The sequence below is a fragment of the Mustela erminea genome, chromosome 7 (assembly GCF_009829155.1).
Source record: "Mustela erminea isolate mMusErm1 chromosome 7, mMusErm1.Pri, whole genome shotgun sequence".
Classification (NCBI taxonomy): Eukaryota; Metazoa; Chordata; class Mammalia; order Carnivora; family Mustelidae; genus Mustela; species Mustela erminea.
The window spans coordinates 385,257-397,947 of record NC_045620.1 but is presented as its reverse complement, the minus strand read 5'-3'; the positions used below and the strand labels follow the sequence as shown (position 1 = coordinate 397,947).

Genomic DNA, 12,691 nt, shown 5'->3' with positions numbered 1-12,691 from the left:
CCAAGGCTGCAGCACGGGAGCCTCGCTTCCTCCAGTAGGGCTCAGGGCACCACCGCACAGCGGCTGCCGCATCCGCACGCTCGCACCCGCGGGGCCCTGGCACCTCGCTCCCTCCCGCCCGCGGTGAGCAGCCAGCGAACGGCGCGCGTCTCCGCGGACGGCGGTCTGGGCGCGAACGGACAGGATCTTCAGGGCGTCCGGCCTGCGCTCAGCTGGGGCCCTCCACTGCCCTTGTGTGTCGTGGGGGGCGGAAAGCCGGGGCGGGGGGCGCTGGGCGGCTGCTCGTACCTCTGGCTGCTTCTCAGTCAGTCTGTCATCGGCTCCCGCAAACCGGGGTTGGCCGGGAGCCAGGCGAGCCGTGCACCGTGCCCAACTGCGGGAGACACGGGCTGGAGGCGGCAGGAGCCCCTGCAGACAAAGCAAGGACGCGCCCCTCGGAGGGGACGGGCATGGAGGCGGGCGAGGGCCAGCAGAGGGAGCCCGCGCCTGTCCCTTCGCACGGAGGCCCGTCCCTCCTCCGACTCTCGTGCTCTGCATGCCTGAGCTCCACGAGGTTTCCAGTTCAGATGCCTGATGCGGGGCGAGGCCTCAAGCACTCACTGTCAGCCGCACTCAGCCATCAGCCACCATGAGCCACCTGCCACCTCCCGCCCGGTCCGGCTCCCCACAGACACGCCCCACCCCCGCCCCCGCTGCTCCCGCTGCTCCCAAGGCACTTACGGGACAGGGAGTGGGTGCCTTTGGGCAGGTAGTCCAGCAGCAGGGAGCTGTCGTCCCCGAGCACGTCGGCCTTGAGGGACAGCAGGCTGCTCTTGCTCATGAGAGCTGCTCGCAGGTTGGCGACCGCGGTGGCCTGGTGCAGGGCTTCCTCCTTCTCCGGGGTCAGGGGCGGGCCCAGGTAGCTGGCTTCTCCTCCCAGGAGACCCTCGTCCACGTGGCCAAAGAGCTCAGCCCTCTCCCCGCGGCTGTCGGCGCCACTGGCTTCGGTGACCGTCAAGTCTGCATCTGCGGGGGGGGGGGGGGGGAGGGGAAGCAGCAGGTCATTCTCGGACCCTCCATGGGGAAACCTCATCTAGCAGCAGCCGAGGTGACGGGCCTCCTGACCACCCGGTGCCCGTCCTGCCTGCCGTCGTCCCTTCCCTGCCCCGAGACGGCCTCCAGTGGGGGCTCCTCTCAGCACGATGGGGGCGCCCTCCCCCCAGGAGGACGAGGACCCGCTCGGATCTCTGCTCTGGGCTGAGAGCCAGAGGCACAGCGCCCGTGGGTCTTCCATCCCTCGAAGAAGGCTGACTCAGAACGGATCAATGACCAAAGAGAGGCGCTAACCCTACAAACTCTTAGAAAGTCTGCGCGCTCAGCTTGGGCAGCGGGTTCTCAGACAGGACGCCCAAACCACCGGCCGCACAAGAGATAAGCTTGGTGGAAAGGAAACACGTCTCTGCCTCAAAGGCCCGCTCAAGACGCGGAGAAGAAGACAAGGCTCCTGGCTGGCTCCGTCGGGCCGCGGGGGACACGAGACCTCAGGGTCCTGAGCTCAGCACTGGGCGTGGCGCTCACTTACAATGACGGGAAGGGGACACCTGGGGGGCTCAGGTGTTAAGTGTCTGCCTTCGGCTCAGGTCATGATCTCAAGGTCCTGGGATCGAGCCCTGCATCGGGGTCCCTGCTCGGTGGGGAGCCTGCTTCCCCCCCTCCTTCTGCTTGGGTTCCCTCTCTTGCTGTGTCTCTTTGTCAAATAAATAAATAAAATCTTTTAAAAAAAATGAAGGAGAGAGGAGGAAGGAAGGGGGGAGGGGAGCGGGGGGGGGTGCGGAGGAGGGAGAGAAGACAGCCCGTACGACATCCTCAAACCACACATCTGATACGAAATCCTGGCCGGAATACACAAAGAACACTCACAACTCACTAAAAAGGAAAATAACCTGGCTTTAAAACGGGCAAAGGACCTGAGCAGATACTCATTCAGAGAAGACACAGAAACGACCGGTGAGCAATGTCCGACACCATCAGCCATCAGGGACATGCTCCTCGAACCCGTGAGAGGCCGCTTCCCACCCACCAGCGTGGCCAGAATCCATCGGACCAGGTGGACACTCACAAGGGCGTCTTGTGGCGTCCTGATAAGGACCTAAAGGCGCTGAAACCTCCTCTACTCTACTGTTGGTAGAACATCTAGGGGTGCAGCTGCGGGGGACAGAGTGACGCGTCCTCCAGAAACCAGACACAGTGACCACCAGCCCCCTTGGAGGCGTTCGTGCCCAAGAACGGCGAACACATGGCATATTCACACCAGAAAGAGGAGCAACCCTGATGTCGGGGGACAGCAAGGGAGCGGGGTGGTCCGTCCTCGCCGGGGACTCTCGCTCAGCGTGGGAAGGAGTGAGTGTGGACTTGCTACCACGTGGACGGAACCCAAGGCCCAGGCAGCTCCTGCAAAGGCTGCTCACCCTTCTTAGGAATTCCACAGCAGCGTCCCGGACAGACGTCCGGGCAACCCTGTGCCTCCCTCACACAAACCACCCTTCGAATCCGAGTCCCGGCAAGGCTGCCCTAATCGCCGGGCCAAGCCTCATGTGTGCGGGAGGTTCTGTCCAGGAGGCCGCCTGTCCGAGCCTCTCCTATGTTTACAAAAGTACCCAATCCCACGTCTGAAGAATGGGCTGAGTTCCAAACACTCACTTGTGCGTCAGACGTGCACATGTGCTCACTTACATACATACGTGTGCACAGGCCAGCACGGCCGCTCGCGGCACACACCACTTGCACACACACGTGCACGCAGGGCGTGCTTCCTCTGGACGGGAAGACCCTGGCCCTGAGAGAAAGGGCCACCGCGTGAGAGCGGTCACACGTGTGTGTGGCAGCCAGAAAAGACCACACGCCAGGCACGGGGGCAAGGGCAAGGCGCTCGGGCTCACCCGCCGATGCGGACCTCCATGTGGTACAGGAGGCAAACAGAGTTAACAATACCCATGTCTAACTGTCAACATAAACATACAGGCCTCACCCTGGAGGTGATTATGGTGTTTTTTCTCACGTCCTGTGATACATTAGGACGTGATTTCTCACATCCTAAATGATACATCATAACACTTGAAAATTTAGCTCACAATCTTTGGTTGAAAAGCAGAAAAGAGATTATAATTAAAATAAGGAAAAATTTTTAAACGCTCAAACTAGTCAGGCCGTGTTAGCGGCAAAGCGGGGTGCGAGCAGATTTGGGACAGGAAAGACTCTGTTCCGGCCATGTGAGCGCCAGGGTCTGGGGGACGACATGTCACGGAGGGAGGCCGCCAGGGGCCAGAGGAAGGCGGGGGGGGGGGCGCTGACCTCACAACCAGAGTGTCCTGGGGGCAGCCCATTTCTCACGTTTCCCCAAATCTCCACTCTTCACGATTCCTTAAAGTGCCACGAGGTGTATTTGAAAACGTCTGCATGGAAGTCACAGCCCGACCCTGACCCTGCTCAGCCTTGTCCGCCAAACAGCTGCACGGCGTGTGCACTGTGCAAAGAACACACGGAAGCTTTTGGAGAGTGTGCGCTGTGGGGGCACACGTCCCCGCCCCCACCAGGTGCTTCCAGGCCAGATGAGACGCAAATGGGGCATAACCCAATTCAGAGAGATGAAGTGCGCATTTCACCCAACACTGACTTTCTCACTTTACGTGTGTAGAATGTGTTCTGTGTCTAAGATGCCATGTTTCTTTATCGAAGTTCAAATCAAGTTTCCTCACTTTCTTAACCATCAAAAAGCTTCCACATCATTCCATAAATCCTCCTTCGTTGAAATATATGTACATACAATTGAATAAGTAGATAAATGAATCGACCGCCTTGCTAACTATGTGGTCAGCAAGATGATAATGGGTGAAAGTCAGGTTTCGGGCAAACAGTACCAGAACATGTGCACACAGCAGTCAGCGTGAACCACAGACCTACGCGTCACACCCAAACCCGTGACGCTTCCGGGAAGACGGTGGCGGGGAGTGCCGCGGTGGGGCTCGAAGCACAGGAGCCAGCAAAGAGAAAAGCTCGCAAGTCGGGCTTCAGCGGCGTGTACCCGGGAAGCTCCTCCAGAAACCGCGTTACATGAACACGGGACGCCAGGAAGAGTCTGCAAGTCACAGCCCGGCCGGGGGCCTCGCGATCAGGACGCCCGGGAGCGCCCCACCCGGCCCGAGGAGCGGGGTGAGCGCGGACGGACGGACGGACAGGGCGGCAGAGCGTGGACAGTGGCTCCTCGCGGCGGACACGGCTACGCCACCAGCACAAGCCACCCGGTCGGACCCTGACGGAGAAAGACGCGGGGAACGGCCACAACCACACGGAGGGAGCGAGGCGGCTGAGGAACGGCAGGTGCACGCGGGAGAGGTCGCGCCACGCCCTCCGGAGCGCTTCCAAGCGGAAAAGCGCGTCGGCCGTCGGAGGCCGTATGAGGCGGAGGGGACGTCGCACGAGACGGCGTGAGCTGAGAGCCCCAGTGGTCGCGGCCCCGTGAGCTCACCCGCGAGGACTCGAGACTCACGTGTCACCGACATCCCCGGACCTCGCCGTGGCGCACTTGTCACGCCAGAAGGCCCCCGAAGGGTGAAGGCGTCCACACCGCGGGTCACGGCCCGAGGCCGGCACCAGGCCGGAAGCGGGATTCAGTGACGCCCAGGACAACGCGGGCAAAACTCCAAACACGGGGAAACCCACAGACGTGCCAGCAGATTAGCAGCTGCCCAGGGGGGCCGTCGCGACCCCGGGGTCCTCGGGGGCCCCTGTGGTGGCTGAGGTCCGTGGACCATGTCAGTGTCCAGACGCGGGTGGTGGCAGTGAGGCCTCTGTAAGACGTCAGCCTTGGGGAGACGGCCTCGGGGCACACAGGGCCCCTCTGTGTCATTCCGCACAGCGCGTCCCTCCTCGGCACTCGCCTCAAAACGGGAAAACGGAAGTTAAATGAAACTAGCGGGACGGAGCGCGCCGACGGGCGGCGCGGCTGGTGTGGCCGGGAGGGGGCCCGGGAGCAGGCAGGGCGGCCGGGGCCGCTCCCGCCCACGGAAGGTTCTCTCCGAGGCCGAGGTGTGTGCTCGTGTCCGAGCTCATCAGACTCACGCACTGGGGTGGCTCGGGTGGAGAGGACAGCGGCGGAGCTCGGGGCGGGGGCGGGGAAGCCAAGATTCCTGACGCGGCACAAGGTCCGGCAGTTCCTTATGACACTGCACTCACCGCCCGTCGTGACCCAGCCACCGCACCCCTAGGTATGTGCTCGAGAGAAATGAAAACACTCGGCCGCACACAGGCTTGCCGGAGACGTCCACGGAAGCATCACAGCAAACGCCAGTCCTGCCCCGACGTCCGCTGACAAGGGTCTGGATAAACACCAGCTGTGGTCCGGGCATGGGACCCTCGGCAGAGCCTGCAGGTGTGCACGGCTGGGGACACGGGCGCGCACGTGGCTTCGTCTGGAGGGTTAGGGCCGCGCACGCAGCGCAGAGCCGCGGTGGCGAGAGTCGGGGCTCGGCTGCGGGGGTGACACGCGGTTGTCAGGACTCGAGAGGCACACCGGGGGTGGGTGTGCGGCGGCGGGCAAAGGGACCGGCCAGGTGGAAACACAGAGCGAACGCTGCCGAACGGCTCGCCGGACTGCTTCGGGAGGAAGTGTCCTGACGCCTCCAGGTGCTGGGAAACGCAGGGAGACAAGACGGGCTTTCGGTGACGGGAAGCGTTCGCGCACAGTAAAGCACAATGTTCAGTGGGGAACCTCGGCAGCAGGAGGGCTTGGTTTTTTTTTCCCCAACTTTTCTCTAAGTGTAAATATCTCCCCAATAAAATGTTAAGGAGAAAAACAAAAAATTATTCAAACTCGAAATCTGTACAGTTTACTGTATGTATATTACACTTCCAGAAATAGGAAGAAAGAATGCCAATTCTAACCCCAAAAAACTTCCCTGGGGCCCCTGGGCGGTTCAGTGGGTTGAGCATCTGACTTTTTTTTTTTTTTTAAAGATTATATTTATTTCTTTGACACGCAAAGATCACAAGTAGGCAGAGAGGGGGGAGCAGACTCCCTGCTGAGCAGAGAGCCCGACACGGGGCTCGATCCCAGGACCCTGAGATCATGACCTGAACCGAAGACAGCGGCTTCATGTCTGAGTCCCCCAGGGCGTCCTGATACCTCCACTCTTTTGAAGTTGGAAAAAAGCAGTGGCATAAAAGTTTTCAAATGAACACTTTAAAATAAAACTACTCCTCTTAAAATCTCCATTTCAGGGGCACCCGGGTGGCTCAGTGGGTTAAGCCTCTGCCTTCGGCTCAGGTCGTGATCTCAGGGTCCTGGGATCGAGTCCCGCATCGGGCTCTCTGCTCAGCAGGGAGCCTGCTTCCTCCTCTCTCCGCCTGCCTCTCTGCCTACTTGTGATCTCTGTCAAATAAATAAATAAATAAATAGTCTTTTGTTTTTTTTTAAAGATTTTATTTATTTACTTGAGAGAGAGACAGTGAGAGAGAGCATGAGCGAGGAGACGGTCAGAGGGAGAAGCAGACTCCCCGTGGAGCTGGGAGCCCGATGCGGGACTCGATCCCGGGACTCCGGGATCATGACCTGAGCCGAAGGCAGTCGTCCAACCAACTGAGCCACCCAGGCGTCCCATAAATAGTCTTTTTTTAAAAACCTCCATTTCAGTGGAGGTTCACAAGCTGTGCTCTCACGTATGTGTATCACTTATGTACGCACACGGTCTCACCCTGAAGACTCCAGCATAACCAAACCCCTTCTCACTGGGCGGGCACCAGGGACGCGGGCAGCCGCTGGCTGATTCCTGCCCCAAGTCAGAAGACCCTCTGGGGCATCACTGTCACGGTCTACAAACCCCAAAAGAAAATAAGCACCTGGTTAAAGAGACGAAAGCCCTCAAGTTCAAATCGAAACACGATGCATCGAGACGGCTGCCCACCTGTGGACCGGCCACGAAGCCACGAAAGCTGGCTCCCGCACAGGCACGCTAGCTCAGTGAGGCTGCATGCTCCCCCGTGCTCGGGAGCCGCAGAGCGCTCCCTGCACAACCCTGGAGCACAGCGCGGCGGTCACACCCCCCGCAAGGACACGTCCCAGCGCTGCTCAGCAAAGCGGCTGCCACTGCGGCTCACACACACTCCACTGAGCTCTTCCCTGCGCGCCGGCCTTTGGGGTCCTGAGCCCGAGCCCTCACTGAGCCGCCATTGTCGGCACCCGGGGCTTCCAGAAGCACTTCATCCTCCCGCTCCCGCGTGATGGGCTCTCCATGGGGCCTGCTCGTCCCGCACCGACCCCAAACACCCCAGCTCTTCTGCAGGGCTTGCTCCGGGTGCGGCATCCTGCCGGCTCTGCGGGGCCCCCCAGGGACCAGCTGCCCCGCAGCCCCCAGCCTCCGTCTCTGCACCTGGAGGAACCAGGGGCAGCGCTGGATGTCCGCGAGAGCCCTTCACAGACTTCATGAACTCGACGTTCTAGAAAATGCGGGCGCGAAAGAAGTGCTTTTCTTGGGGTGGGACGAGAAGCTGCCCCAGCTCTGCAAAGCCGAGGTCGAGGGACCCTCCGCCAGGACGACGATTCGAGCGCAGATGAGCCGGGAGTCATGGACACGGCCCCCAGCACCACTCCACCCGCGGGCCCTTCCCACTGGGGCCCATCTCTGGACACCCAGATTCGGCGGCCGTTCCCTGTCACCAGCGTGTCCCACCCTCCCGGCCCAGACAAAGGACACCGCACGACCTCTCCTCTCGGTGGCAGGGGCTCCCACTAGGGCCCCTGTGTTCCTCGTTCAGCCGGTGCTCCATCAAAGAGGGCCGCTGTCTCTGTCGGGTCCCCAGCTGCCACCAACGGACAGCAACACGGTCAGCCAGAACGGATCCCGCAGACTCTGGTCGTACCTGAGGGAAAACATCTCCGGTCTGCGACTCCGCTCGAACTTCTGAGGGGACGATGGGGACAGAGGGGTGACAAGGGGGAGCTCCGAGTGCAGGAACAGAGCCCAGTCCAGCCCCACACAGCTGTGGTGTCACTTTTCATTCAGGCTCTTTTGCCCCCGAAACACAAACACCTAACAAGACGCCTTTCCTTAAGAGACGGGATCCCGTCTGCTGCGGCGTCTGCTGCGGCGTCGGCGGTGGCCAGGCAGCCGCCCGCAGAGGTGAGCAGGGTCCCCAGGGCATCCCGCGCCGGGTGCCAGGCACCCTGTTCAGCCTGTACGTCGGCAGTCAGGTCACGGACCCGACCCACGGCTCAGCCCAAACCCACAGGCTTCCCTGCTCCTCACGCGAATCCGGCCGAGCCCTCCCGTGGTTTGGGACGGCGCCCGTGCGCAGACTGCAGACTCCCGCCGTCACACAGCCCACTTGGCAGCTCCTACCTCGGCCCCCTCGTGGACTCCCTAAGCCTGAGAGAGCAGACCTGCCCCCCTGCACAGGGAGGAGGCCCCGAGGGCATGTAGAGCCGGCTGGGAGCTTACAGAGACCATCTTCCCCGGAAGCTGTCCTGTGGGTCCAGCACGTTCTTTAAAAAGCACAGTAGGTCAAGATCCAACTTTACAATAATTTAGGCATAAACATTTTCTTTACAAAACCCACACATTTTATTCTAGCTACAGAACTCCTGTTCTCAAAACCTTTTAGGAACTTGGGACATTAGGACAAGCATCTGGGCTCCTCCCATCAGCTGCTGAACCAGCAGCTACAGATCCGTCTCATCGGGGGCCTGGGGCCGTCTTGGGGTCGCGCACAAGGTGGGGCAGCCAGGGCCCAAGGAGGACACGCAGAGGAACGCGGGTCTGGTCACGACTTTACGGAGCTCTCTCGTGGACTAACTGCTGGAGCGCAGAAGTAAATTTCAACGGGCGCTTTCCTAGGTTAAAATGCTCCTGGCCTTTTGCTTGGAAAAGTCACTTTTTTAAAAAAGATTTTATTTATTTATGTGACAGAGATCACAAGTAGGCAGAGAGGCAGGCAGAGAGAGGAGGAAGCAGGCTCCCCGCGGAGCAGAGAGCCCGATGCGGGGCTCGATCCCAGGACCCTGAGATCATGACCTGAGCCGAAGGCAGAGGCTTCACCCACTGAGCCGCCCTGGCACCCCATGGAAAAGTCACTCTTAAATGCCAACAGGCTTGGAATCACAAGGTGCGGACACACAGAAGGGCAGGGCCGGCAGCCCTGGGCGCAGAGCTGGCTCCCCGTGCGTTTGTACTGAGCCCCCAAACGATCTGCACTTACCACCTGACGCACTCCCTTGGAATGGGGGGCCCTTTCTCCTACAAATAGGATGAGAAGTTAAAACACTCTGCTAAGAGGTAATAGATACTTGGTGAAAACAAACTGACCTCCAAGGGGGTCACAATTCCCATTTCCACGCCAGCTCCAGGGCCAGGATGGAGGAGGAAGCGACGGCCACAGCAGGCAGAAGCCATCCTATGCGAGCTACAACCTCATGTCCTTGTCTTTGCAACTCAGAATAATCTAACAGAAGCGGTTTGCAGTTGCCTTGGTAACCCAAGAGATTTAAGACATTAACAAAAGTACGCAGCCGAGATCACTTGTTGGATTCTAAAAACACCTTCTGCTTGACAACTGCATTTCAAACCCTCAAACCCACAGGCCGGAGGAGCGAGCATTCTTCACGGTGCTGATGGGCCCTCAAACCGCCCGGCCTCCAGCATCCTAGCCCACTGGGCGGCTGACGGCCACCAGGCAGGTGTCCCAGGACAGGACTGTGGCCCTGACCGCCCCAGAAGGTGCCACACAGAGCATCTGTCCTTCAGTCATCTGCCAGGGACTGCTGCCTCTCAGAGTTGAGCCAGAGCTGGTGAGAGCGGAAACTGGGTCGGGGGCACACGGAGTGCACCCTCCTTGCCGGCGGCTGGCAGGAAGACAGGCGGCTTTGCGATCACCTCCACCGTCTCAGCTGGGCTAAACCCCAGGAGCTGTAGGGTGCTGCCTGTCAGTGACAATTACAATGCCTGGACACACTTTTGGTTGTCACCAAACTCGGAGACGGGTTGTTGCCGGCATCCAGTGGATGGGGGTGGGGGATGCCGCCTCCGTCCTAGAGCGCCCAGCGCAGTCTGCGGTGGAAAACCTGAACAGACAGGGGTCTGGCCGTGTGCTCAGGGCCCGGAACACACAGGGACAGAGAGAATAACGCAGGCTACGTGCATCTCGGGGAGGTACTGCTTAATGGGTATAGAGTCTCGGTTCAGGATGACGGAACCCTTTTGAAGACAAACAGTAACGATGGGTGCGTAACAATGCGCTTGTATTTAATGCTGATACATTACACACTTGGAAAGGGTTAAAAAAGCAACGGTGATGGCATAGGCATCTCGCCACGATAATAAAAGCTAGCGTATCGAGAGCAGGGAGCTGGAGCCAGGCTTGTCCAGGGCCCCCCCAGCCGCCTGGCCATCCGAGGACAGGACGCTCAGTATCTGTGGCCTTTGTCAGGACCATTACCCCAGTGTGCTGCCTTCAGCTCTGTCCGCTCCCACCTTCCGGCCTTCCTGGAGGCCTTCCTGGAGGGCCCTCCCCAGGACAAGAACTCGCGGCGACGTCCCCACCCTGCTCTGGGCCAACTCTGTTCTACCGGACGCCCCTCCTCACCCCTCCGCACCTCACTGCACCAGGGGCTGGAGGGAACCGGCGCCCCTTTCTCCCCGGGGGCTGGGAGAGGCAGCAGCCGTCCTCACGAGCTCAGCACCAGGGAAGGCACCTGCTGTTTCGGTAACTGTCTGGTTTGCTGCCCCCTCATCTGCGAGACAGACACAGAACTGTCGTCCAGACTGGGGACCACCTCAGCAAGGCTAAGCCTAGAGCCCACTGACCCTCACGGGGGGGGGGGGCTGGACGCGGGGCCGAGGGGGGGCTCATTGTTCAGTAATGTCCCACAACAGCAAGACACGTCTGTTAGCCTGGACCACCACAGCTGCCCTGGTTGGAAACAGGAGACACCCTCACTGCGAGGAGTGCTTTACCGCCAGAGGTCTTTGGGTGCCCCCGGGTCAAGCCAGGTCTTGGCAGGGGCAGAACTCAGGCCTGTCACGGTTTGCTCAACGTCCCCAGCGACGACCAAGACCCACGGCTGCTGGACAGAAAACCAGACGGAGGCCGCGGAGGGCGAGGGCCTGAGAGGTTCCACGTTGACATCTTATCGCAAGCACTCCCCCACCTTTTGACATTTTAACGTTTAAATCTTTTAAGATGAAGGTCCCCTCCCCGGTACTTACGAAAGGCTCTCCGCTAAGAAGGGAAGCGGACCCTTCAACCTGACCCCATGCCAGGCGTCACCCCCCTTTTCCAGCCGCTGACCCCTCAGCGTTAGAGAAGCCCCACCTCAGGTGGGCCCCGTGGGCCTGGGACACGGGGCCTCGGACGGCTGGGGTCCCCAAAGTCCGAGTCCATGCGCTTGGACCCATCTGCCGCCACTGGAGACGGCCCTGGGGGAGGCACCGGGGGAGCCTGGAAGGCGCGGCTTCACCTGCAGAACGAACGGCCAAGGGCCACTGATGCACAGGGTGACGGGCTCTCGCCCCGGCCCAGAAGAAACAAAAGGCTTACTTGAGTCTCGGCTGCTGAACGGCCACCCGGACGTCGGAAGGAAAGAGGCCACGGGGGAGCCGGCCCGGCTCTCGTCCTGCACCTGCTGCGTGATGTGCCGGACCGTCTCCTTGTTTTTCCGATTCTTCCTCCGACCTGCGGGCTGCCAGCCGTCGCCTCCCACCTGCTCGGAGAAGGGGTTCTGCATCGCGCCGTCCCTGGCGGAGGGCAGCTCGCTCCCTCCGTAGTGAGACGGCGAAACCTGCTCTTCCTTGACCCGCAGAGACCCGTAGCCCACGTCGCCTGGCCACAGCGACTGCGAGGCGATGTCATCGGGCCCGTCGGCCTTGGGCTCCTGGTCTTCCTTCCCGTAGCTGCTGCTCCCCTCGTGGCAGCTGGCGATGGCCGAGTCTCCAGAGGAATTGGCGGGGCTCGTGCGCCGGGCCAGCCACGGCGAGATGCTCCTTCCGGCCATCACGGCCGAGATCAGCGCATCGGTGCTGCTGCCGGGGGGGGCGCTGATCTCGAACTCCGCAAGCTCGTCCGAGGCGTCTGGCTTGATGCTGATGTCCAGTGCGGCCTTGATGAAGTCGTGGCAGGCCTGCACGATGTCCGTCATCTGCAGGAAGCTGGCCGCGGACATCACCTCGATGACATTCCTGCTGGTGAGGGCCAGGTGGGCCGAGTACATGAAGTCGATGATGGCCTTGAAGCCCTGGGCCGTGACAATGTCCAAGTGTGTGACCGTAGCCTGGTCCGACGTCTTCTGCACCTGGCAGTAAAGCGTCTTGAAGTAGCGGCTACTGCCGAGCAGGACGTTCTTGTGGGCCTTGAAGACCTTGCCCTCCACCACGACACACACGTCACACAGGACGCCATGCTGCCTCTGCTCGTTGAGCTCACGGAGCAGGTGCCGGTAGTGGGACGCGATTTCCATGTCTTCCTTCCGGTTGTTCATCTGGAAGTCTTGGTGGTGCTGTTCCGCAGACTCTGTGGGGGCAAGAACACGCGAGTTAGCCACGCGCTCGACACCCACGCGCCTGTGGAGTTTCGGCACAGCACAGCGTCCCGGGGAGCCCGGCTGCGGGGTGGCCTCTGGGCAGGGGGACCTCAGCAGCCGTCCGCAGGGAGTTTCCGGGCTCGAGGC

At 60.8% G+C, this 12,691-nt stretch overlaps 1 protein-coding gene across 3 annotated transcripts in view; it reads right to left on the bottom strand.

The window, feature by feature from the left end:
* ZBTB46 (zinc finger and BTB domain containing 46) overlaps positions 1-12,691 on the bottom strand; it is a 62,809-nt gene that overhangs the window by 25,210 nt on the left and 24,908 nt on the right. For all 3 annotated transcript variants that reach the window (XM_032353540.1, XM_032353539.1, XM_032353541.1), the window contains 2 exons: positions 11,566-12,534; positions 721-1,005 (listed from right to left, as the gene is read on the bottom strand). In XM_032353540.1, the coding sequence (XP_032209431.1) occupies positions 721-1,005; positions 11,566-12,502 (1,222 nt within the window). In that variant the 5' untranslated portion in view covers positions 12,503-12,534. The remainder of the gene's footprint in view (positions 1-720; positions 1,006-11,565; positions 12,535-12,691) is intronic.